This window comes from Primulina tabacum, chromosome 7 (assembly GCF_025594145.1).
Source record: "Primulina tabacum isolate GXHZ01 chromosome 7, ASM2559414v2, whole genome shotgun sequence".
In the NCBI taxonomy this organism is placed as follows: Eukaryota; Viridiplantae; Streptophyta; class Magnoliopsida; order Lamiales; family Gesneriaceae; genus Primulina; species Primulina tabacum.
The window spans coordinates 37,618,912-37,642,949 of record NC_134556.1 but is presented as its reverse complement, the minus strand read 5'-3'; the positions used below and the strand labels follow the sequence as shown (position 1 = coordinate 37,642,949).

Genomic DNA, 24,038 nt, shown 5'->3' with positions numbered 1-24,038 from the left:
GTTCAAACATATGGACGCCCCCTTTTCTCTCTCTTGTGAGTGGGCGTTATAACGCCCACTTACAATGGAGAAAGGGTGTTAAATGGGTGTTATTGTGGTTGCTCTAACAAATTGTGTATGTTCTTAAGACTGTACACGAGGCTCTTAAGTTTTTCAGAATGGAAGAAAGCTGTATTTGGAGAGATGAATGTACCGAATAAAAAAGGAACATGGGAAATAATGCAACTGTCTGAAGCAAAACGAATAGTGGGATGCAAATGAGTTATCGCCATGAAACTCAATTCAGATGGATTGTTGGAACGTTATAAAACAAGATTTGTGGCTAAATGTTTTACACAGATACATTGGATCGACGACCAGGAGATCTCACTAGTCGCAGAAATGAATACTGTCAAAATACTGCCATCATTGGCTGCATATCTTGGTTGATCCTTATATCTGATGGATGTAAAAAATGTCTTCCTGAATGGATTCACGGATGCTCTACCAGGCTTCGAAAAACAATTTGAAGAAACAATATGTACATTAAAGAGATTGTCTAGCGCCTAAGCGACAGTCTCTTTTTTACCTAAATATCTAATTCTTCTTATTAATCTACGTATTTTTCCAATAGTTCTTCTATATCAGATTCAAACTCAAATTGATATTTATCATATATAAATTGATTGAAAAATATGTCAAACGATATTTTTTAATAAAATTAAAACTACAAAAATAAAAAAAAAATTCTATATATTAAAGGCGGCCGCCTTGACGGTTCTTAAAATTGGGGCTAGCGCTTGGGCGGTCCTATACTACGCCTTTTAGAACATTATTGAAAGCAGTCAACACGAACTTGGCTTAAGAAATTCTCGAAATTAGTACAGAATTCAGGTAATGCCGAGGCAAGTGCTGCTTATATGATTATCGAGAAACTCCAAATGAAGTTAGACAATCCATTTTCAATCAATCTTATGCGGACTAGAGAGACACTTCTAAAGGCACATGCTTGGTTCTTTCGTTCCTCTCAAAATTTACTTCCTCGGATCGTTTATATACATACACTAATGAAACTTTACTTGTTTAGATATTCATGGAACTTCAAGATTGGAAAGAAGCACTATCATATTGCAGATTAAACATTCCAATATCTGAGAGCACGCATTTATGGGCTTCACACTTCTCCACAAGATAACTCGATGATGGTCCGTGGCTATACTGTAAAACAAATATTTGCTCATGGACTAAAATTCCAGTTTTATGATTATTTGATCATGTACTGGAATTCCAGTTTTATGATCAATGTAGTAGGCAAAAAACTGGCTATATTGGAGATAGATAGGCCAATCTTGTGTCCACTGACTAGCACCCAATTCACTGCCTTTCTTGGCCATTTGACATGTGGCGTTTGATATATATATTCTGCTTTTTGGCTTATTCTGGTCGTTAAAAACTAAAAATATATGGGTCTTGAATATACTATTCGCTAGGTGTGCCTTTTCTTTCCTTGTTTTGAATGCTGAATCCCCGCTTTAACACAGGTGTGTATCCAAGATTCCATCCATTGCTTGGATTGCAATATTATACATGTGGAAAACTTGAATGGTAAGAATTTTTTTTTCCCTTTTTCTTCTATTTGTGCAGCTAGCTTTGTTCATCTTCTTTTCTTAGTTATTTACTGGTGTCTATACGACGAAATCTGCTAAAAGCAGATTCATACATTACCAAAGGTGTTATATTTGTCTACGTAACATTCTTATTTTCTGTTTCTTCATTTAATTCCCATGCAATTCATTTTTCCTTTTTCCTTACAATTTTTTAGTTCCATTTCATTGATCAATGCCCAGGACCTGCAGCATTGCTGATGCGGCTCTTGATTTTACAGGCTGATTGGCGAGACAGAAGAAGCAGTTAGGTCGCTTACCAAAGCTTGGGACTTATTACGAATCACTTATGGAACAAAAACACCTTTCGTGATGGAACTTGCGGGTAAGTTGGAAGAAGCTCGTGCAGAGGCTTCGTACAAGCTTCGGTCTCAGAACGACCATTTTTGTGGGTACGTAAACGTTATGTCGAATAATTAATATTAAATCTATTTTTATCAAGCTTTATTTTAACAATACTCAGATTATCTTATCTATAATAATTCTTTTATTAAATAAAACATAACATTATTTATTATATTAGTTTACTAAAAAAAATTATCGTAACCAGTTTTTATCATATCACATCAAATACTATGATTCGAAATAAATATTTACCATAACTAATAACGATCATACAAGAAGTTAGGAAAACTAAGGAAAAAAACGGCACAAGAAGTTAATATACATTATAATTAGATTGAATTAATTCAAGAGTAGGTATCTTGTGAGATGATCTCACGAATCTTTATCTGTGAGACAAGTCAACCCTACCGATATTCATAATAAAAAGTAATACTCTTAGCATAAAAAGTAATACTTTTTCATAGACGACCCAAATAAGAGATCCGTATCACAAAATACGACCCGTGAGACCGTCTCACACAAGTTTTTGCCAATAATTATACATAATTTAAATTTACCTTATAAATTCAATTTATTTTAAAATAATTAAACTTCACAACATTAGATAAACATATTATGAAGTCAACTGGCTAGCTCATCATTGATATTGCGTAGTCTTTCTATATATATATGAATCTAATGTCAAGCTTTATTTAATAAATTGCATATAATTAGAAATTATTGATTGCAACAATTCTCAACTAATTAATATTATTTTGGATGTAGAGTTTACCTTTGGCTTGCTTGACTTGCAAGCTTAACATTATTTGAGAACGACTTTCTTGTAATTGGCATATCTTTCTTGATACACAAAACAAAACAAGAAATCAAATCCATTCTCGAATTCCCAACTTCATGCCATATCTGAATTTATTTACGTGTTCAACTCACTGGGTTCAGTATCTATGCACAGAAACTCTATATCCAAGGCTTTTTTTTTAAAAAAACAAAAGATAAGTGAAACAGTGGATTGATTTCTCACAGAAGCAAAATATCCAAAGATATCATAATATTTACAGGTTCACACGCAATTTCTTTTCCTCTCTTGGACACACACATGCACCATATACTCGTGAGAAATGGAATATAAGAAACAAAAGTGAATTAGTACTCATCCAAGACTCATTCCCGCAGCAAGATTTTCAGCCAACAGCAAGTCATCGAGCATCACCTTCTCTCCAAACCTGCAAGAAAACCTGATCTCACCCTGGGAATGTACGCAGCCCTTCTGCACAGGGAAGCTCAGGATACAGCTCCCACCCATAGGCTTAGCGAATTCGAACAGCTCTTTCATGGGAGTATGTATTTCTCCAACGTATCTGTCTCCCAGCTTCCTCTTACAGTACAGCTTGATCACCAGCATGGTGTTGTAGTGCTGTATCATGGATTCACTTATGGTGTACTTCATGGTGAAGTTCCATGTCGGGTTGGTCTCCCCATGCCCGTCTGTTGGGGTCCGTTTCTCCGCCTCCAGGTTGTTCGACCCGATCGAAACCCGGGCGTGGACCTTCATCTTGCCCAGGATGCGCACGTTTTCCAGGTCGTGTGCTGATATTATGGTTATCTCGAATTTCCTGCACTCCATGGGATTGATTAATGGTCAAAATGATCTGTGTGAGGATGATATAGATACATACGAAGTATATATATAATAAATCGTTGGAGAAGAAGAAGAAGAAGACGACTAGAAGGATCGGAGAGGGTTTGTAAACGTATAAAATTTCATCGAAGCTGCCAGCTGAGGAAAAATAAATATTTGCAAGAGCTTCAACTTGTGACTTTTTAATACAATAATATTCGTACATAATTCAGATTTTTTAATCCTATAAATTATATAATTTATTGGTCGTTACAAAAATTTATTGAATATCTAATTTAATATGATCATTCAAATAATTTAAGCATTTAAATTGAAATTTACAGTGGAAGGAAAAATTAAATAGACATTTTGGCTGATTAAGTCATATAGGTATAGTTTGGTACATGTGATAAGAGAGGGATTGATAAATAATTCTCCTTATCCCACGTTCGGTATTTTTTAGAAAGCACATGATAATATCATGGGCCCGTGATAAATAATTTTATATAGAGATAAAATATTCCTTTTATGAGATGTGATAATTTTAATCTAATGATAAAAACACCACAAATGACTTAATTGCCCTCAATATATAAAAATCCTAAACCCTATTGTTCTCTCATTTCACTTGTAGGTAGAAATTAAAATAAAATAAATTTATTTATTTATTTTTATATATTATATAATATGATAATTATATAAATGAACTCAAGATAACTATATAAATGATTTGTATAAATCTCAATAAAATTATTAATATCACTCGATTAACCTTAAAAATTTATATTTGACTTGACTCACAAAATGAAGGGCTCAATTATCATATTATATAATATATAAAATTAGGTAAAAATAAAATAAATCATGCAAGCACTATCAGCACATGAACATATAAGAAATATGAACTCAAGCAACAACTTTGAAATTATTAAATTTATTATGATAATGTTAATTTTGTCATTACAATCTAATATATAAATTTAATCACTTTTATGAAAATCATACCAAACATTAAATATAATATCTTACATGTTATCTATCATTAACTTATCCTTATATCATATATTTATCCTATCATGTGTACCAAAAAGAAATTTTTTTTATCGGTTTTTGGATAATAATAAGAATCACTTTATATATTGAAAATTAACATAAATACATATATATATATAGGAATAGTAAAATATATTAATATAAATACATATATATATTTTGGAAGTTTGACTAGCTATAATCAATAACTTGAGATAAAAGTGGAATAAGAAATGATTTTAAATTTTCCTTAAAAAAGAAATTAATCAAGGGCCATAATTTATTCTTAATTTCACAGAATTAGTCCCAACACACATTTTTAGTATCTGTCTTAAGAATGACACAACCATATCCAATGTTGCAATAAGGATATTATGTAAGTTTCTAGGATGTAGGAATCTTAGTAATTAATAAACAGATTAATTTATTTTATTTTATTTTATTTTTCCAAGGATAAATTAGATTAATATTGTGCAAACTAATTCACTCTTTTTTTTTAAATTAATCGTTGGTCAATTGGACAGTCCATATCTATAAACTTAATTTATTATCTGGCCCTAGTCAATTTAAATTTTTCACAGACGACTTGACCATAAAATTAGATGAGTATGTCTCTTGTGAGACGGTCTCACGAATCTTTATCTGTGAGACGGGTCAACCCTACAGATATTCACAATAAAAAGTAATACTTTTAGCATAAAAAGTAATATTTTTTCATAGATGACCCAAATAAGAAATTCGTCTCATAAAATACGATCCGTGAGACCGTCTCACACAAGTTTTTGCCAAATTAGATCATACTTCATCTTTAATTGTTTTTCACCTTAAAGAAAGGAATATTATGCATCTCTCTAGCTACTTACTAATCACGATGCAGTGTATACAGTCTTAGTTTTTGTTTGGCTTGGAGGATCTCGATTGAAGAATATTTGGTATATCTGAAATCCATCACAATGATTCAAAAAATAATCAATTCAGATTTAAAATACATTGTTAAGTGGATTTATCGAAATAAATTTATCACGACCAATATATCATTCCCATTTCGATTTCTTTTGGGCTTTTAATACATTTTCTCCTACATACGTTATTTTCTCTTAGATACATTGTCTGATATCATGGCATGTATGCACAGACGGCAGACATGACTTAGTGTATTGAGAAGACATTTGATTTAGTGTACATCTATCTATTTGTCAATATAATAGGCTGTGAAATTGCAATGCAAACTGCGGAGAAATCTGTCTCTGAAATAAAACAAAAAACAAAGATGAAGTATGAAATCTGTCTCTGAATTTTTTCTTTCTTCCTTGAATCAAAAGTAAGACGGAATATGACTATCCATCATCATCCAAGGATTATATTGAATATATAAAGAAAAGTCAACCATATGAAACTGGAGATTAATTAGCTGACAAAGAAGGGGAGCCAACCCTGTCGCAAGGAATCAGCCGCAATTCCGAGCAATGTTTAAGAAATACATTTCCTGGAAAATCGATCAAAATTATGTGAATTGCAGTGTGGAGAAAAATCTTCAGGATGTGAATACACAGATGGCAGCATTAATCCAACTTCAAGAAGCAGCCAAAAGTGACAAACCAACATATCCGTATAAAATTCTCAACACGGTTTTCATATGGTTGAGCATGCCAGAGTCTTACTTTGTGGCTTTCTTTATAGTCAGCACGTGAACATACCAAGGAACACGCAGATCCCAAAAACGCATCGTTCCTACTTTTTTAGGCAGATTACGAAGCACATGGATGTTTGGTGGGTTTTCCCTCCGTGCCATGAGATGAGCCCAGTGCTTTGGACCAATGGACTCATATCTGATTAGGACCATAAACTATTTGAAAGATTTTAGGAGTTCTGTGATTGATGGTATTTAGTTTTCTTCCTTAATCAACCCTCGAATATGTTATAAGATATCGGAATGATCTTCTAGTTCTGGGGAGAATTCGCAAAAGAATATCACCTGGAGGGATCTCGAGGACCGTTGCTTGGTTAATCTGATCAACCAGTCATTTTAGAAAAAAGAATGGACGATCGGGGCTTCAAGCAGCTAATCTGCGAAAAAAACGTGGGTTGACAGCAGGAAAATAAGATGAAAATAACGCGTTTTTAACAGTGTTTTCACATTGACAGATGCTCTATAAATAGAGCTCCTTCTTCATTTCAAATCATCCCTTCTTCGAGTTTTCTCTTATCTTATAAGCATTTGAATGCTTGGTTCTATAATATTTGTGAGTTGTTTTGTTCTCTTGTATTAAGAGAGTGTGTGTTTTCTTTAGAAACACAGTGAGTGAGTTGTACACCATAAAATATTATAGTGAAATTCTTTTTATCTTACTCGTGTTTTTTACCCTAATAATTTTTAGGGGTTTTCCACGTAAATCTTGGTGTCCAGTTTATTCTTTATTTTCGAGTTTTATTATCTCAAATTCAGCACGTGGGACCAACAAATTAGTTCTATACATATAAAAAAATCAAACAAACCGAATTGAAGGAAGCCAGCAAGGTCCAATTACAGCTGCTAATTATGTAAAAATCTGCTAACAGAGTAAGAGTTTGGACATTATGTGTCCTAAGAAAGTTAAACTTGAGGTTGGACATTCTGTGTCCTAAGGAAGTTAAATCAGAGGTTCAATTCAATAAGCTATACATAAAAAAATTAGGGGGAGGATCTAGCGAAAATACAGAACATAACAAGGCAAAGCAAGAAGACTGCGATTTGCTTTCACTTCAATAAAAGCTAGAAAGATGTTGACAAAGATGTGAGTGTAGATCATACGAGCTGATTGATCGCTTTCGTGTCCTCGGAAAATGATAATCGATAGGCAGAAATGTCACTATATTCTGTGTAGAAAAGAAGACTTTCTAAGATTATGAACACATCTTCACACTTAAGTTATATTGCAAGAAAATCATTATATATATCACATGAGTACCAAAACAACAAAAAAATACCAAATCTCTACATAAAATCGTAAAAGCCTCAAGACCACCCAAGAAAGTGGCATTTGCATCATTGGTATGCCTATCGAAGACAATGAATAAGTTTTACGAATACCATTTTATAGTAAAAAACAATTTTAGAATCCTAAACCATCCCAGAAAGCTCAACTTTTATTTTCTAATGTCTATCAAAGAGAATGAACTTTGATCATTTTCATATATTTACAGACCTGAATTAAAATTTTATTGAGTTTGCAAACTAATTAATTTGATGTGGTGGAAGGAAGTTAATATGAGATTCACGTCTATACTTTCCAGGGCATCGTTTGAGTATCGAAACACAACTTACAACCAGGGACCCAACCAGAAAAATGAAGTTAGTGGGAGAAAAAATATATTAAAAAAAATTTTAGGAGAGCGAGTGCAAATTTTAAGGGGAAGAAAGTTACGTCTAAATTAGTATTTGTTAGTTTTTTTTTTTAGAAAAAACTTTTTGTGACACTTCAATCAATTCCTTATAATTCATCATTTGTTACTACTTCAATTAAAGTGATATCGGATGTTTTATTTTGACATTTTTTTTATATTATTGGATTTGTAATTTCATTGACAATTTTTTTAAATCAATTTCTCTGGTAAATTTTGTAACAATTATGTAACATCTGTTAACATAATTTCGGATGTTGCAATAAGGTATTTTTTTTTATATTATTGGATTTGTACTTTTTAATTGATATTTTTTAACTTTCTATTAAGTATATGCTACACATTTTGTTGTTTTAATTTAAAAAATAAATAACAATAAGAATTTATTATTATTATTTATTTATTTATTTAATTTGATTTAAGTAAAAAAAATCTATATTTCATTTCATAATAATAAACTTTATTTTATAGTAAATAATAAACAAAATATAATTTAAAGCAAGGCAAAGGCCTAAGCGACTCTATCCCCTGGATTTCCCTCCCTTCAGTTTCTTTTGTTGGCTGCTCCCATTTCCTCTCCAGCTGCGCTTTTCTCCTATTATCGGAGTGCCGAAGTTTAAAGGTATGATATTAGTCAATCACCAGTTCGTATGTTTTCGAGTTTTGCTCAGAATTTAGAACGTTGTTCAGTCATACACAATCGGATGTGGGGCAAGAAAAGAAAAGGAAAAAATCGCTTATATTTTGTGTATTTTTTCTGAATGAGTACATTTCTTGTTAGGAATGTTAGTTTTTAGTGCTATTCAACGTGTTAGTCTGGAGTCTACAGGAAAGGGAGAAGGAAATTCAGGCAAAGTTTGAATCTTTTTCTGAATTATTTTTTCAACTTCTTTTATAGTTTATCAATATTTTCTGAATTTGAGTAAAAAAGGAAGTAGTAGAGGTGATTAAATGTTAAACCTTTGTCCCAAAAGATTGTTATACTGAATTGGAAGTTGTATTTTAGTTGTTGATTTTTTTATCATTGATTGGCACAATATGGCCTTATGATTTCAGATAGCTGGAGTCAGGGCCATGCTTATTAAGAGGCAAATGAGTCCAATGACTCAGGCCCATCTCTTTTTTGGGGCCCAAATTTTTTTTTACAAAATTATTATATATAATACTAGTTACTAGATAGCCCAAAACCAAGTATTTATTAAATGAAACTTGCTTAGCATGTTATCGATTTATTCCTCAATCTTCCCCAATATTCATCTGCAGACAAGCCCTAATCGACTCCAGTCGTTGCGTCATCTCTAGGTTTGATTGAAAGACTCTTGAGGAGCTGTAAGTCTATTTTCTCGTATTTGCTTTGTTCGAGCTTCTAATTTTTTATTGTAGTTTTTTACTTTCTTCGGGCTTTATCTATAATATACGCTTTTGAGTGAAATTTTGGTGGATGTAATACTTATCCGGCTTTCAATGTGTAATGTATTTTTTGTTTTAATTCAAAGCATTTTTTCTCGAAATTTTGGTCACGAGTCTTTCTCAGACTCTGTTGTCTTTGTTTGCTCATGTTTTTTGTTTCGCCCCACGTATGACAAGTTCTCTTTCTTCGTACGAGCTATTTGTCTGTCTCTATATTAAAGCTCATCAAAACTTTTCTCCGATCAACCATATCACAAAAAAGATTGAATGGATTGGCTATGTTATCGATTGAGAAAGAAATTACTGAACAACTTGATTATACAGACTTGATTAGTATTTTTAGCTCTAAAACTGTTAGGCAGGTTGTTTTTTAGTGATCATTTTGGACATGTTTGATATTTTTATTTATTTAGTTTTTCATATTGTCTTTGACGTATTGATTTAATTTGAAAAATTGATATGAAACTAAAAAAATATTAACACACATTATGATTCGGAGGCCTGTTTTTAAAAGTTAGACTCAGGCCCAAATATTGTTAGGATTGGCCCTGGCTGGAGTGACTTAAGTTTTCTATAGCTACAGGTTAACGAGTCTTAGATAATCTATTTATGGGTTGGGTTATATCTTCTATGTTGTTGTGATTGCAGCTTGTCTTAATTTGGCTAAATCGTGCATTCCTGACCTTACTGTTTCGAATTTGCTTGTCAAGATGGCTATCATACCTTGCGGAAGCACACAGATGAACTGGTGGGGAGTTCAGTCTCAAGCAGTTGTAAGAAACTCAGTTACGAGTAAATTATCAACATCTTCAGATATGTATGCCTTTTTCCCTTCAATTTTCTTCACATCAACTTACTTGGTACCATCTTCAGTTTTATTTGGTGCTGCATCTACCAAGAACGTTGTTCAATCTTGTGCTTCTGCATCTACAATATCCTTAATCTGGTCAATGTGTAATGTGGCAGTGTGATGGTCTCGCTGTCTCACCAACCTCTTGTCACTCGCTACTGATGTTATGTGCACATCGAATTTTCCAGGATTGTGCCGGTCTTTTTAGATGTCAAATTTTTCGTACATTTGAATGTATAGATTTATGCAATTTCACTCTATTCACTAAGACTCTTCAAGATGCTATACACATCTTAGGATCCTTATACGATAAGGCTCAGATTTACCTCTTATTGCTTAAAGGTCCTTACATAGATGTTATATCATTGCATGGTCATACGTTTATGGTATTACTTTCTTATGTGCAGGAGGCTGGCATCACAGAGTTCCACATTTTTCTCAAAAATCATTGAACACTCTTTTTGGTTCAGTGTCATACAACAGTTTAGCTTCGAAAAGAGGAGCCCGTCTCATTGTGAGAGCTGATAGAGTAAGATATCTGAACAATAATTTGTTTATTGTCGTGATGACCTTGTTCCATATTTTCTGATAAATTAGTTACATAGCACACATATGACGTGCGTTATAAACTGCTTAGTTTGAATAATTATATGCTGTCAATCCAATCAAGTTGATTTAAGATTGGTAAAAATTTGAAAGAGATATTTGAAATAGATATTTGAAAGAGTTATAAACTGCTTAGTTTGAATAATTATGTCATAGCACACATATGACGTGCGTTACAAAAAGAGTTATTCTAATAATTCAAATGGTAATATTTGAAAGAGATCGAAGGTCTCTTGTTGGTGACACAAAAGGTGACCTAAAAGCCTTATGTGGGGGCTGTTGCTTGATATATGATATATGAATATTTTAATGTCAACAACGGGTTAATAATTGAGAGTTTAGCACAGGACCATCCTGGAAGAGATTTTAGAGTGTGACTAGTGCAGCTAACCTTCTATGATAATTTCGCTACATTATTTATTTTTGTAGAGAAGAGAGTGGAGAATCCTTCCATTCTTCATGCTTTTCACATGTAAATAACATCTTACACACAGAATTACTATTCGGTGCTTGGTGTGTCTAAAAACGCTAGCAAGTCAGAGATCAAAAGTGGTGAGTGTTACCTTCGCTCTTTTTCGTTCTCTACTGTTATTCTTTTTCCTGTTAATTTTAATATCCTTATTATCAACTAGCTCATATCTCTGATGGAGTGACAAATCTTGTGAATTTCCTTCTGTCTCCATTCACTTGATTATTTCACTCATACATCAACAACCTTTTTTCTAAATTTGTTAAGATATTTTGTTAATATTGAGACTTGGATCTGACTCAATCCCAAAAGCTAGCTTAAGGGAGGAGGATTGTCCAATTTCATATATACAACTCTCGGGAATTCTATCCAACCGATGTGAGACATCTTAACACACCTCTCACGCCCATGAATAAATAAATTGAGAAATTAACAGGTGACCCAACTATGAGCAGTCCAACACATAACGGTGGGTCGGGATTTTGATATCATGTTAAGATTGAGACTTGGACCTAACTCGACTATGGCAGTCCAACACATAATGGTGAGTTTGGGCTTTGATACCATGTTAGATTGGGATTTGAACCTAACTTAACCAAAAAACTTGCTTCAAGAGGAGGATTATTCAAATCTATATATGCAACTTCCAGGATCTCTATCCAACCGATGTGAGACATGTTAACATATTATCGTAATCTGTAAGATAAAGGGAGAAAAGGGTTCTGATATGACGACAATCACAAATACATAAAATATATGAAAAATTGAAAATGTATTAATATGGAAATCAAACAAAACTGATCCTCTCATTGTAATGAACATAAACCCTGCACCTTTTCTCAAGGAAATACTCAATCTCTTTGCCCTTGGCCCAAGCTAGACTAACAACAGAAAAATTTCATATCCCCAAACAACCCATTTCTATTTATTCCTCCCCCAAATCTAGTTTCTTACGGTTAATTCCAAATATAGGAAGGAGACTTGGGCCTTTGTTTCCCTTGGTGGTCTAGGTCCACTGTAATTGGATCCGTAACAGGTTCCTTTTCAATAAAATTGATTTTGCCAATGCATTGTAATATATTAGAACTGGAAGATGTGAAAGTATAGCCATGGCATTTGATTTCTATCTCACTATTTACATCACACATTGTTCAGTTTTCACGCTGAAAACTGATTTTCAAATTTTTTCATTGACCAAACTTTATTATGCTGACTCCTCAATTAGTCGCTAATCGCTTTCGTTTTTCTTTGATTTGTGCTGCTTAATTTGGGTTTAGAATCATCAGTTTTGTGCTTTTATTCCATGAAGGCTGCTTGTAGATTTTGAATGAGTTCCTTGGGCAATATCTCTTTTGCTGTTTACATTTGGATTCTGTCCCTTCATCTGCTCCACACTCCATTGGAAATGGGGATCCTCTCTGGGTTTTTGAATATGTTCTGTTAGTTTCTTATTTTTAAAGGAAACTTTAGAATTAGGTTTCATTAGTTATTCTTTTCTTTTTCAGTGTACAGAAAGCTTGCAAGGAGCTATCATCCAGATGTGAACAAGTTGTTCTACTGTGATTTTTATTGGTGTTAAACTATGATATTGATATTGTCTGGTTACTTTGGTTCTTGGTAAACAGTTAGACGAATATTTAACATGAATTTGAAACTAAATTTCAGAAGAAGACAACCCGAAAGTCGTTTCTTTCTGGTTAGGGCCTTATACCTTATGTAACGAAAAGGCCAAAATAATCAATCACCTTTCCTGTTGAGACCATCATAATTAATGAAACTATGGTTAAACCATTATAATTTTTTTTAATCTCATAGTCCTGCAATCCTAGCATATGCTAGAGAGTATCACAGAACGTTAGAAGCAGGTGTTTATAGTCCTTAAACAAGTCTTCGATGTCGGCGGAAGAAGCTCGCCCACATATATTACTGCATACATTTTCGTCGACCCTCTCGATGTCAATGTACAGAACTTTATCATTTAAGACGATAAGTGTGTTGGTACGGAGGACTCTACATTAGCGTCATCATTCTATTGTTTCCCTTGTGATAATTGTCTTTGCGTGATATGACAGGCACAATCTTGTTTATTAAAATTTTGTATTTCAACTGCAGAGAGCCGGGAGCTGAACAGAAATTCAAAGAGATTAGTAATGCTTACGAGGTACCATATTTCATCCTTGCTGTTCATGTTTGAAAGTTGTGTAGGCTATGCTATGGTGGCTTGTAGAATCTGAAAAAACATTGGGTAATTTTTTTACAGGTATTATCAGATGACGAGAAACGTTCCGTTTATGACAAATATGGGGAGGCTGGGCTTAAAGGCGCTGGCGCAGGAATGGGGGTAAGTCTTTTGTTTGTTGATTTTTTGCCCGATTGGAAAGTGAAAACCATAGAACAGGAGCCAAAAATTGCTTGTTTGAATGGTTGAAGACCTTGAGTTCAAACCTAGATAGTAGTTTGTTTTGTATATGAACACTTTAACGTATATTCCTTTCAATGACAGGATTTCAGCAACCCGTTTGATCTATTCGAGTCCTTATTTGGAGGAATGGGTGGCATGGGAATGGGAGGAAGAGGCTCTCAGAACCGAGCAACAGAAGGTGAAGACCAGATGTATAATCTGGTTTTGAATTTCAAAGAAGCTGTATTTGGTGTGGAGAAAGAGATTGACATAACGCGTCTCGATAGCTGCAGCACCTGTGATGGATCAGGGGCGAAACCGGGAACGAAAGCAACCAAGTGTACCACATGTGGTGGCCAAGGGCAAGTCGTAGCATCGGCAAGGACCCCGCTAGGCGTCTTCCAACAAGTCATGACATGTTCTGCATGTGGTGGAACCGGAGAAATCGCTACTCCATGCAACACATGCAATGGTGATGGTCGAGTGAGGAAGTCAAAGCGTATCAGCTTGAAAGTTCCAGCAGGGGTGGATTCTGGAAGTCGTTTGAGGGTTCGCTCAGAAGGAAATGCCGGACAGAGAGGGGGGCCTCCCGGAGATCTTTTCGTGATCATAGATGTTCTTGCTGACTCGGTTCTGAAACGGGATGACACCAACATCCTTTACACCTGCAAGGTTTCATATGTCGATGCCATTTTAGGAACAACAGTGAAGGTACCTACGGTTGATGGGATGGTTGACCTTAAAATTCCATGAGGTACTCAACCAGGAACGACACTTGTCATGGCAAAGAAAGGCGTACCCCTTCTCAACAGAAACAATATGAGGGGTGACCAGTTGGTGAAAGTTCAAGTTGAGATTCCGAAACGTGTAAGCGGGGAAGAAAGGAAGCTCATCGAAGAACTTGCCGAGTTGAGCAAGGCTAAGGCTCTCAACGGTAGGAGATAAATGGTTTTCTCTACGCATTCTATAACCCATAATAATTGGGGCTAGTAATTTAGTTAATTAAGGCAGATGAGCAAATCTACTCAATATACTTGTAAGAACTTCAGGATTCCTACTCAGATGTACACTCTTGGTCGCACCTACGGATTCATCGTGATTCACACCGAGACTATAAGTCAATATAAATCAAATACTCAGCCACAGGGTGAATCCATCAGATTTTCCAAAAACTTATATATATTTAAGTACTTAGAACATATGCCAAATTGCACTTGCGATTATCAAAGCAAGAATTGTCATTCCCCATCTATACCGGGGACTCGATCCCACTGATCCACTGCACAGCAATTTCTGGTTGTGATACGTGCACATAGTTTGTCCCCTGCAAAAATTACCCCCATCACCTTGGAAATCCAGTGTGAAATTCATGTCAAAAGGAAAAATGTGGCAATACACAAATTGTGGCAAAGTATGTACCTTGATGAGCAGAATGCAACAACGTAGTCGGTCCCGGAACACGTAAAAATACTGGTCGGGTCGTCATAAGCATAACTGTATGCCTTGGGGCAAGCTTGTTTAAATATCCTCGAATAATAAGTAGGCTGGCATGTAGACGGATTCCCATGTACCCCCCGGCAGCAATACTCATCTGTGTTGAGCACATCACAGGCACTTCTGCAAGCCACAGTCCTTCCACCCCCTTTCACGGCCAGTTCAGCCGGGCAATTCAGCCTCAAGTCTGAAAAGCAGCCTGCAACACTACAGTTCCCCCTCCCATTTATCGGCGTCACGGTCATTGGCAAGTTGAAGCCATCGACAAGGCTAACGTCATAGAAATCTGTGACAGCCAACGTGAATTCCGCTAATGACGCTGGTGGTTTGCCTGATGCGGCGCATTTGAGAGAAGAGCCGCAGCTACCAGTTTGGCAGGAGCCGTTTCCGTTCCGGTCGAAGTTGCATCCGGTTCGACCCCATATGCGGCCTGACCAACCAACCGGCGCGACAAGTACCTCTGTCTGCCCAGGCTTGAGGGAGAATCCACCGCCCCCGAAGTTTTCACCGGGTGTGATGGCTGGCCAGATTGTTTCCTTGCAGTAGTTTACTACGGTGAAGATTCTCGCGCATTCCGAAAATTGTAGTCCTGCTCACGCATGCATGTACTAGTTAACCCACAATACATCATTAATCTTGCAACAAGTCCACTATTAAATTTTTTATTTAACGCTGTTCTTACAAGATTTATTTCTCTCTAATAGAGGAAGACATAAACTTGCAATAGCGAATTAAAGAAAGAGTAAATCAGTAGTACCCGTTATCAGTAGTAGTAAAACGGAGAAAATTACTGGTACATGAAAAAATCTAGAGGCTGCCATAGTTTCTAATTCGGAGCTCTAAAATTAAAAGCAGAAGACATGCATATACAGCATTAACTGGCACCTAAATATTGCATGCATGGACATGCGAAAGGTACGGAGATCAAGAATACGTGCATGCAAGGTAAGTGTAATTTGAAGAGTTAATCGTTTTTAATTACTTCTTTAAATAAAAGTTAATGGTTTATTCTTTTCGTCAATTTTTGCCGCAAGTTATAAGCGGATTCTATTCCATTTCATCTTTCTACTTAACAATCGGTCATGAACCCGTTACATGAAACTAGAAGAATATATAGATTTTATGGATGAACGGGTACCGTCAGGATTAAACTAATGGTGTTTTTGGATTTTGAAGTATTCTCCTATACATTCTTAACTTGTTTAGTAACCCTGCCATCGATTTTCAAAATTCTAAAAATAGAGTTATTTAAAATTCTTTATTGATCTTTAACCGGCTTGATAGATGCTACCTATATAGATAGTGATCTTATCCACTCAATATATGACACGCGTGCAGAACGATGAATAATGACCACTCAAATTTGAATGAGTGATCATGATTTATTCACTCAAAATATGTTAATACCCATGGAAACAATTATTAATATTAGGGAGAATGTTGGAGGAGCTTTCACTTGTCTTATTCGATGTACTGGTATCGGAGGGTGCTACAATATAAGTAATGTTTATTAAAATTTCGTATCGAAATCATCGATTTTTAACAAAATTAATGAAACAAATGAGTATTTTTTCCAATACAAGATCGAAAGAAAGTGATTGTTTTTTTTCAAAAAAAAAAAGAAAGAAAGAAAGAAAAAGGTAATGTGTAAATTACTTCAGGAGATGCATGGCACACGTGTGGCATTAATGATGTTTAGCACTTAGCCTATCCCTAAATAATCATACTCTCCATATTCCGTTAATTTTTAATCTAAGCAATTTTTTCCCTCCAAATTAAAAAGATAAAAACTTGTGTGATACGGTCTAACAGGTCGTATTTTGTGAGATGAATTTCTTATTTGGGTCATACATGAAAAATATTACTTTTTATGCTAAGAGTATTATTTTTTATTGTGAATATCTGTAGGGAGATAAAGATTCGTGAGATCATCTCACAAGAGAACTACTCGATTAAAAAATAATAGTAATTGACATTTTTTTTTCGTTCTTTTTTGTAATAATACTTTATACTTTGGGCTGCGTGTATTCATGCCTGTCCACGTATTTAATTTGGGCTCGAAAGTGTTTCTTGTGGGCCCTTCCGCTCGTGCGTCCATGCGAGATCAGGCCCACACCTTAAAAAAAAGCCTGCCGTGTGAGATTAGAAATATAATCTTGATTAGAGAGCTTAAATTTATGCGCTATTTGTTAGTTTCTATAATAAGATATATAATTTTGGTCGAGATGAGACATGATTCAATTATTAATTCAATATGTATTTACAAGTTTATTGTATATTTTTATTTCAAAAAATTTTTTCGAAAAATGTTAAGATTGAGTTTTGGACCTAACTCAACTCCAAAAATTATATCAAGAAAAAATATTGTCCAAATATATATATATATATATATATATATAACTTTGAAGGACTTATTCCAGCTCAGACATTTAATACGCCCCGTCACGTCCAAGAATGGACAACTGGAGTTTGAAATTTACAAGAAATTATCCGACGATCCATATCACAGTCAACACATAACGGTATGTTTGGGCTCTGATATAATGTTAAATTGAGACTTGTACCTAATCAAGACAGAGGATTGTGCAGATATATATATACAACTACAAAAAAATTTAATACAAAAGTAGTACATTTGATTAAAAAAGAAAGGAAATATTTATCCCATCGTATTAGATGGTGGGGTTCACTCATTATACACACAAAAATAAGGAGCAGAAATAGGCTAAAACACAACAATATGTATCCACAAAGAACTACAGAAAAGGGAGGAACACTTCGCTCATCATCTCCTCTCACACAAAGTGACCATAGTTCAGCAGCCATGGCTTCGGAGAAAGTGGAGACTGTAGTAGCCGGAAACTACGTCGAGATGGAGAAGGAAGAAGAAACCGAATCCAGCTCTACTAAGAGCAAGTTGTCGAAGCTGTTTTGGCATGGTGGTTCAGTTTATGATGCATGGTTCAGCTGCGCTTCTAATCAGGCACATTTTATGCTAGTTTTTCTGGCTGCTTATGTAGATTTATTACTGTAATTTGTATGGTGTTTTCTTGCAGCAATCGTATGAAATGAATTAGTTCGATGTTTTTTTATGATAATCTATTTATTTACATGGACAGGTTGCACAAGTACTGCTGACGTTGCCTTATTCATTTTCCCAACTTGGGATGGTTTCTGGGATTACCTTCCAACTGTTCTATGGTTTAATGGGAAGCTGGACGGCTTACCTTATCAGTGTTCTCTATGTAGAATACAGAACTAGGAAGGAGAGGGAGAAGGTTGATTTTAGAAATCATGTAATTCAGGTATTAATCAAAACAGTGGCTAATCATTTAACTTTTTTTTTTATAGTTTTGTCTTTGAGCTTCTTTTTTTCTCTCGAGTTTTTCTTGATCTGAGAGGGGTTTTGATATTTTTTCTACTCGACAATTTTCTTATCTAAATTTCATTAGCATATTCTTGAAGCTGATGAAAATGTTTTGGGTTATCTGCAGTGGTTTGAAGTTCTTGATGGGTTACTTGGAAAGCATTGGAGAAACATAGGCCTCTTTTTCAACTGCACTTTTCTTCTATTTGGATCTGTCATTCAGCTCATAGCATGTGCAAGGTACTTCCTCACATGGATCTATCGAGTTATACATATTTTTTCTAAAAATTCATGAAGGATCATCTTATGGCCGATCCGAGTTGGAGTGTTTCTTTTATTTGTTGTAATAATTCTATATATGTTCATAATTTTATGTTTGGATTTGCAGTAACATCTATTACATAAATGACAATCTTGATAAGAGAACTTGGACATACGTGTTTGGAGCATGTTGTGCCACCACTGTGTTTATCCCTTCATTCCACAATTACAGAATTTGGTCATTTTTAGGCCTAATTATGACAACTTACACAGCTTGGTACCTGACCATAGCTTCCCTTCTCCATGGACAGGTGAATTTTTTTTATTCTCATCAATATTTTCTGATCAGATTACTGTATATATATAGACATATATTGAACTAGGTTTACATTTGGCTCGATTAACATGGTTCTTTTTCAATTGATCAACATATAAATCATTTAGACTAATTTTTGGTGAATCAAGGTTGAGGGAGTGCAGCACTCAGCACCTGCCAAAATGGTTCTGTACTTTACTGGGGCTACAAATATTCTTTATACATTTGGGGGCCATGCTGTGACAGTGTAAGTTCCCTACCAAGTTTTAATATACAACATTTTTACAAAAAAAATAAAATACCATGATTCTTATGGTTAATCCATTGATTGACCATAGAGCTTGATAAGTAGTTACTGATCAGCGGGTTCGATGATAGCGTAAAGATTGACACTATCTATAATTTCTGAAGTCCTTGCAAGAGATTATGTACAAAAACTGAACTTTGGAACTTGTTGCTCTTTGTTTTTAACTACTAATATAGGGAAATAATGCATGCAATGTGGAAGCCACAGAGGTTCAAGCTAATATACTTGATTGCAACAATTTATGTATTGACTTTAACCCTGCCATCAGCCAGTGCTGTTTACTGGGCTTTCGGAGATATGCTCCTCAACCGATCCAATGCCTTCGCTTTGCTACCAAAAACTCGATTTCGAGACACTGCTGTCATCCTTATGCTCATTCATCAGGTATAATTTGAGCATAATCAAGACTAGATCTAACAGGACGAGCAGTAATTAATTCCAGTCCACCTTCGAATATATGTAACATCTATGCTCGTAGCATAAGCATATAATGTGGTCATTGAATAAAATTGAAATTCTTATTTTCTGTGCAGTTTATTACGTTTGGATTCGCTTGCACCCCTCTGTACTTCGTGTGGGAGAAGTTCATCGGTGTACACGAAACAAAAAGCTTGTTGAAACGTGCCATAGCGAGATTACCAGTGGTTATTCCGATATGGTTTCTAGCCATTATATTTCCATTTTTCGGACCAATTAACTCAACTGTCGGATCTTTGCTTGTTAGCTTCACCGTGTACATAATTCCTGCATTGGCTCACATGATCACTTTTGCTTCTGCTTCTGCCAGAGAGGTATCCATATGTTTGTTTGATTTTATTCAACACAAACAAAAATCTTTTCACAAAATATTACTTTTTTTCTATCAATTCCTAGTTGATGAGTAATGCGATTCTTGATTTACCTTTATCATCAGTTCGAAATTAATGTTAGGCAGATTGTGAAATAGACAACGCATGCGTTTCCTCCACCCCCACAGACAAAAAAGTCGAGGAAAACATATACAAAAGAAAGTTGGGTTTGAAAATACTTTCAAGAAATGACTTTTATATACAGTAAACATTTCGAAACTCAATTATAACAATATCTTCTCCGATCTACATTGTCTTCGATGTGTGGGCCCTTGATTTCCTTTATACAATTACATTTTTAAATTTTTTTTTTTGACAGAATGCAGTGGAGAGACCTCCAAAACTTGTTGGAGGGTGGGTTGGCTCGTATTCAGTGAACATATCTGTGGTGGCATGGGTTTTTATTGTAGGGTTTGGATTTGGAGGTTGGGCTAGCATGGTCAATTTTGTTCGTCAGATTGATACTTTTGGACTCTTCACCAAATGTTACCAATGCCCTAAGCATAAAGCTTGATTGTTGGTTAATTAGATTATTATATAATATGATATCAAGAATTAATGGTATTAGAATTAATCTAAGACAAAAATTTACATACAATATGGGATTTATAAGTGTGTAAAAGGCTGTAATTTGTAACATCTTTTTTCTTCCTAATTACTCTTTCTTGTAATGATTTCCTTTAACATGCACGTGTGTTCGTTTTATGTGGTGGGTGTTAAGAGGTTAAGTACTCTGTAATTCCCTTTGTTTTTTTTTTTTTTTGGGGGAATATATTTAATGTTCGATTAACCTATCTTTCTGGCCTTGCATTTATATATATAATCTACTTTTTCTTTAAATTTTTTGTTATGCATTTTACAAAGAAAATATATTTTTCTATGAGTAGGTTTTTTGTGAGACGATCTTTATCGGTGAGACGGATCGATCCTACCGATATTCACAATAAAAATTAATAACTCTTAGCATAAAAAGTAATACTTTTTCCTGAATGACCCAAATAAGATATGTATCTCACAAAATACGACATGTGAGATCGTCTCACACAAATTTATATAAAAATTATAATAATTTATTTTTGTAGAGATGAAATTAATGGAAAAAGAAAAAATATATAATTTTGATGAGACTGGGATCTTGCAACATCTGATTTTTATTTTTGACCAAAAAAAAAATATCTTTTATCTTTTAAAAAAGAAGATAGATCTTTTGAGTTTTGAGTAGGGACTTTCAAAATGTTTAGAAGTTAGAACCCAAGTGTGATGTCGAGTCAATGCGACATTGATCCTTTCCTAATTTTTCAAATCTTTGTTTGGCGATTTCTCCAATGGACCACTTGGTTAGACAAGCCAACATCACCTCTTCTTTTTTTTTTTTACAAGATAAAAATAAATACAGCTAACAATCATTATTAAAGTGTAATCAAATAATTTAAGCACGATTAAGAAGGAACCACGAATTAAATAAGAGTAGGTCTCTTGTGAGACGGTCTCACGAATTTTTATCTGTGAGACGGGTTAACCCTACCGATATTCACAATAAAAAGTAATACTCTTAGCATAAAAATTAATATTTTTTCATGGATGACCCAAATAAGATATCCAGTCTCACACAAATTTTTGCCATTAAATAATTGACTGTGATGCGAGTTCAAAAGTGATTTTATCAAAATAAAATTTGGATTAAATCTTCCAATAAGCTAAACTCGTGATCAATGAATTTTATCATGTCGCTAACCTTATAATTACAAAGAAAAAATTTAAGGAAAAATAATATTTTCATAATAAAAATAAAATTGGATGGAATTTGTATATTGATTAAAGAAAACCTAATTTCAAAAGAAATAATTCAATCAACCCAATCAAACTTTGTATATATATATTACTAAACGTAGAAATATCACAAGATAGATAGATAGATGACAGAACTAATGAGTTTTGATACACTAAGTATTTTATGTTATTTTAGTTCAGTCGTTGATATAACACCGAAAAATGTTGACGTAGGATAAAAATATTTGTTGCCTTGTAAGCGATTGAACCAAAAATATTCGAATATTAAAAGCTAAGATACAATAATCAAATTTTGACAAGTTAGTCTATAGATAATTCAACCGAAAAAAGAAACGAAAATGACCCACCTCCCACACACACACGAGTCCCTATCCAACTTTTGGCATGGCATAACAAGAACAAACAAGCCAATCCATTGAACTTGGTTATCATAAATATTTATCCAAATTCCTAAAATCCATCCATGTCTTGGATTTACACACATTGTAAGCATATGATGCAGAGAACCAAACTCTTTGATCATCAATTCAGGTCTGCAACACTCTCAGTGAGGATAAGGCACATGGATTTGGGCCCCTATTTCTTGCCTTCCCCACGTCTTTTTTTTTTTTTAAAAAAAAAAACACTTTTCAACACATCAAAGTCGACTCACTCACTAATCTTTCATGTGATTCCGGACTGCCCAACATGTCCCTTTTCGTGGTGTGGAGGGACAATGGAATCGGGACATAATTCTGGCAATTTAATTCCTCGCTTTCTATTTTTATTCAGAACTAGCTGTCATAGGGGAAATTATAATTTTAATCTTGTTATAAGTGTAGGATCGAGTGCTTATCGATTTACCAAAAGCTATAGCTAGTAGGTAATGGTGCAACTCAAATCTTTTAAACCGTACAGCAGCTCAAGCACCACGGTTCGACCGCTATACCAAGCAGAGACAATTATTGCATCCAACAATAAGCTAGTTTTTTTTTTTTTTTTTTTGTTTTGGCATTATATTCATTTTTTACGTAGGCAAGTATGAATATGGGCAATATAAGCTTACACAAGATCAGAGTATTGGTGTCGAACAAACAATATTCAAGTTAGTCGATGAAACCGAGACATATCAATTTACGGTATTGAAATAAAAAAAATTTTCCTTTACACAACTAGGAGAAAAATTCCAAATGACTAGAGTGTATCCATAAGTCCATTTTCTGAATCAGAACTCCTTTGAAAAAGTTGTGTTTCCTTGGCTTTAATTTTTATTTTTCTGTCGAGTCCACTGATTTAAATTTTATTAAAATATTATAATAAAATTATAAGTATTAGGTGAACAACACAATATGTCGAATCATTTAGAACTATTAAAATAATTCTCCGATCCCGATTATTAATTACAAGTTCCAAGCCTGTCTAGGCCTTTTATATATGGTGGCAGCTGTTGCTTGAATGGGGTTTCACGAGTTTTTTTTTTGGTGGGAAAAAAACATAATTTTCTATTTAATAAATAATTTTTACAAAAAACCTATTTTAAAACAAGAACCATTTAGTAAAAAAAATAATGTAATTTAAATGCTCATGCAAAAAATAATTTTAATCGGAGAGAATGTTAAAAGGACAAATAAGACACGGAAATTGCAATATAAAAAGATTTCATGAAATTATTTTAATTTAAATGATTGAATCACAAGATAAACTTTATTATTTTAATATTATCAAAGAGAATCGGCAATGGCTTGGGGTTTAAACACTTGCTCATATTAAATCCACTCCAACGGGATGGGTAGACCCGATCAATAAGGTCTCAAGCAGGTCTGAGACGAGTCATGGAATTTAATAGAGCCACTCCGCCACTATATAAATAAATAAATAATTTTTTTCGTTAGGCGTTGTACAAGTATTTGTATTTGTGTA

The 24,038-nt window shown here is 34.2% G+C and overlaps 2 protein-coding genes and 1 pseudogene across 2 annotated transcripts; 2 read left to right on the top strand and 1 right to left on the bottom strand.

The window, feature by feature from the left end:
* Window positions 1-8,524: 8,524 nt before the first annotated feature.
* Window positions 8,525-14,836, top strand: LOC142551704 (chaperone protein dnaJ A6, chloroplastic-like; annotated as a pseudogene).
* Window positions 14,837-14,911: 75 nt separating this feature from the next.
* Window positions 14,912-16,088, bottom strand: LOC142551705 (pathogenesis-related thaumatin-like protein 3.5). Its single transcript, XM_075661079.1, has 3 exons — window positions 16,007-16,088; window positions 15,175-15,838; window positions 14,912-15,079 (listed from the first exon to the last, which is right to left on the bottom strand). Exons 1-3 carry the CDS (start codon window positions 16,068-16,070, stop codon window positions 14,947-14,949), a joined length of 861 nt encoding a protein of 286 aa, XP_075517194.1. The 5' UTR covers window positions 16,071-16,088; the 3' UTR covers window positions 14,912-14,946.
* A 1,917-nt stretch (window positions 16,089-18,005) lies between these two features.
* On the top strand, window positions 18,006-21,053 carry LOC142551703 (auxin transporter-like protein 3). The gene is made up of 8 exons (XM_075661078.1): window positions 18,006-18,232; window positions 18,369-18,554; window positions 18,744-18,856; window positions 19,005-19,188; window positions 19,343-19,440; window positions 19,677-19,884; window positions 20,034-20,291; window positions 20,668-21,053. The coding sequence occupies exons 1-8, from the start codon at window positions 18,074-18,076 to the stop codon at window positions 20,860-20,862; spliced, it is 1,401 nt and encodes a 466-aa protein (XP_075517193.1). The 5' UTR covers window positions 18,006-18,073; the 3' UTR covers window positions 20,863-21,053.
* Window positions 21,054-24,038: the final 2,985 nt, after the last annotated feature.

Bases quoted from the DNA above. Each gene is read 5' to 3' on its own strand.
- LOC142551705 (XM_075661079.1), bottom strand. From the start codon at position 16,070: ATGGCAGCCTCTAGATTTTTTCATGTACCAGTAATTTTCTCCGTTTTA. The intron at 15,839-16,006 runs GTACTACTGATT...ATGCGTGAGCAG, and splicing joins TTTACTACTACTGATAACGG to GACTACAATTTTCGGAATGC. The intron at 15,080-15,174 runs GTACATACTTTG...TAATTTTTGCAG, and splicing joins GTTGCATTCTGCTCATCAAG to GGGACAAACTATGTGCACGT.
- LOC142551703 (XM_075661078.1), top strand. From the start codon at position 18,074: ATGGCTTCGGAGAAAGTGGAGACTGTAGTAGCCGGAAACTACGTCGAG. The intron at 18,233-18,368 runs GCACATTTTATG...TTACATGGACAG, and splicing joins TCAGCTGCGCTTCTAATCAG to GTTGCACAAGTACTGCTGAC. The intron at 19,885-20,033 runs GTATAATTTGAG...TTTTCTGTGCAG, and splicing joins TCCTTATGCTCATTCATCAG to TTTATTACGTTTGGATTCGC.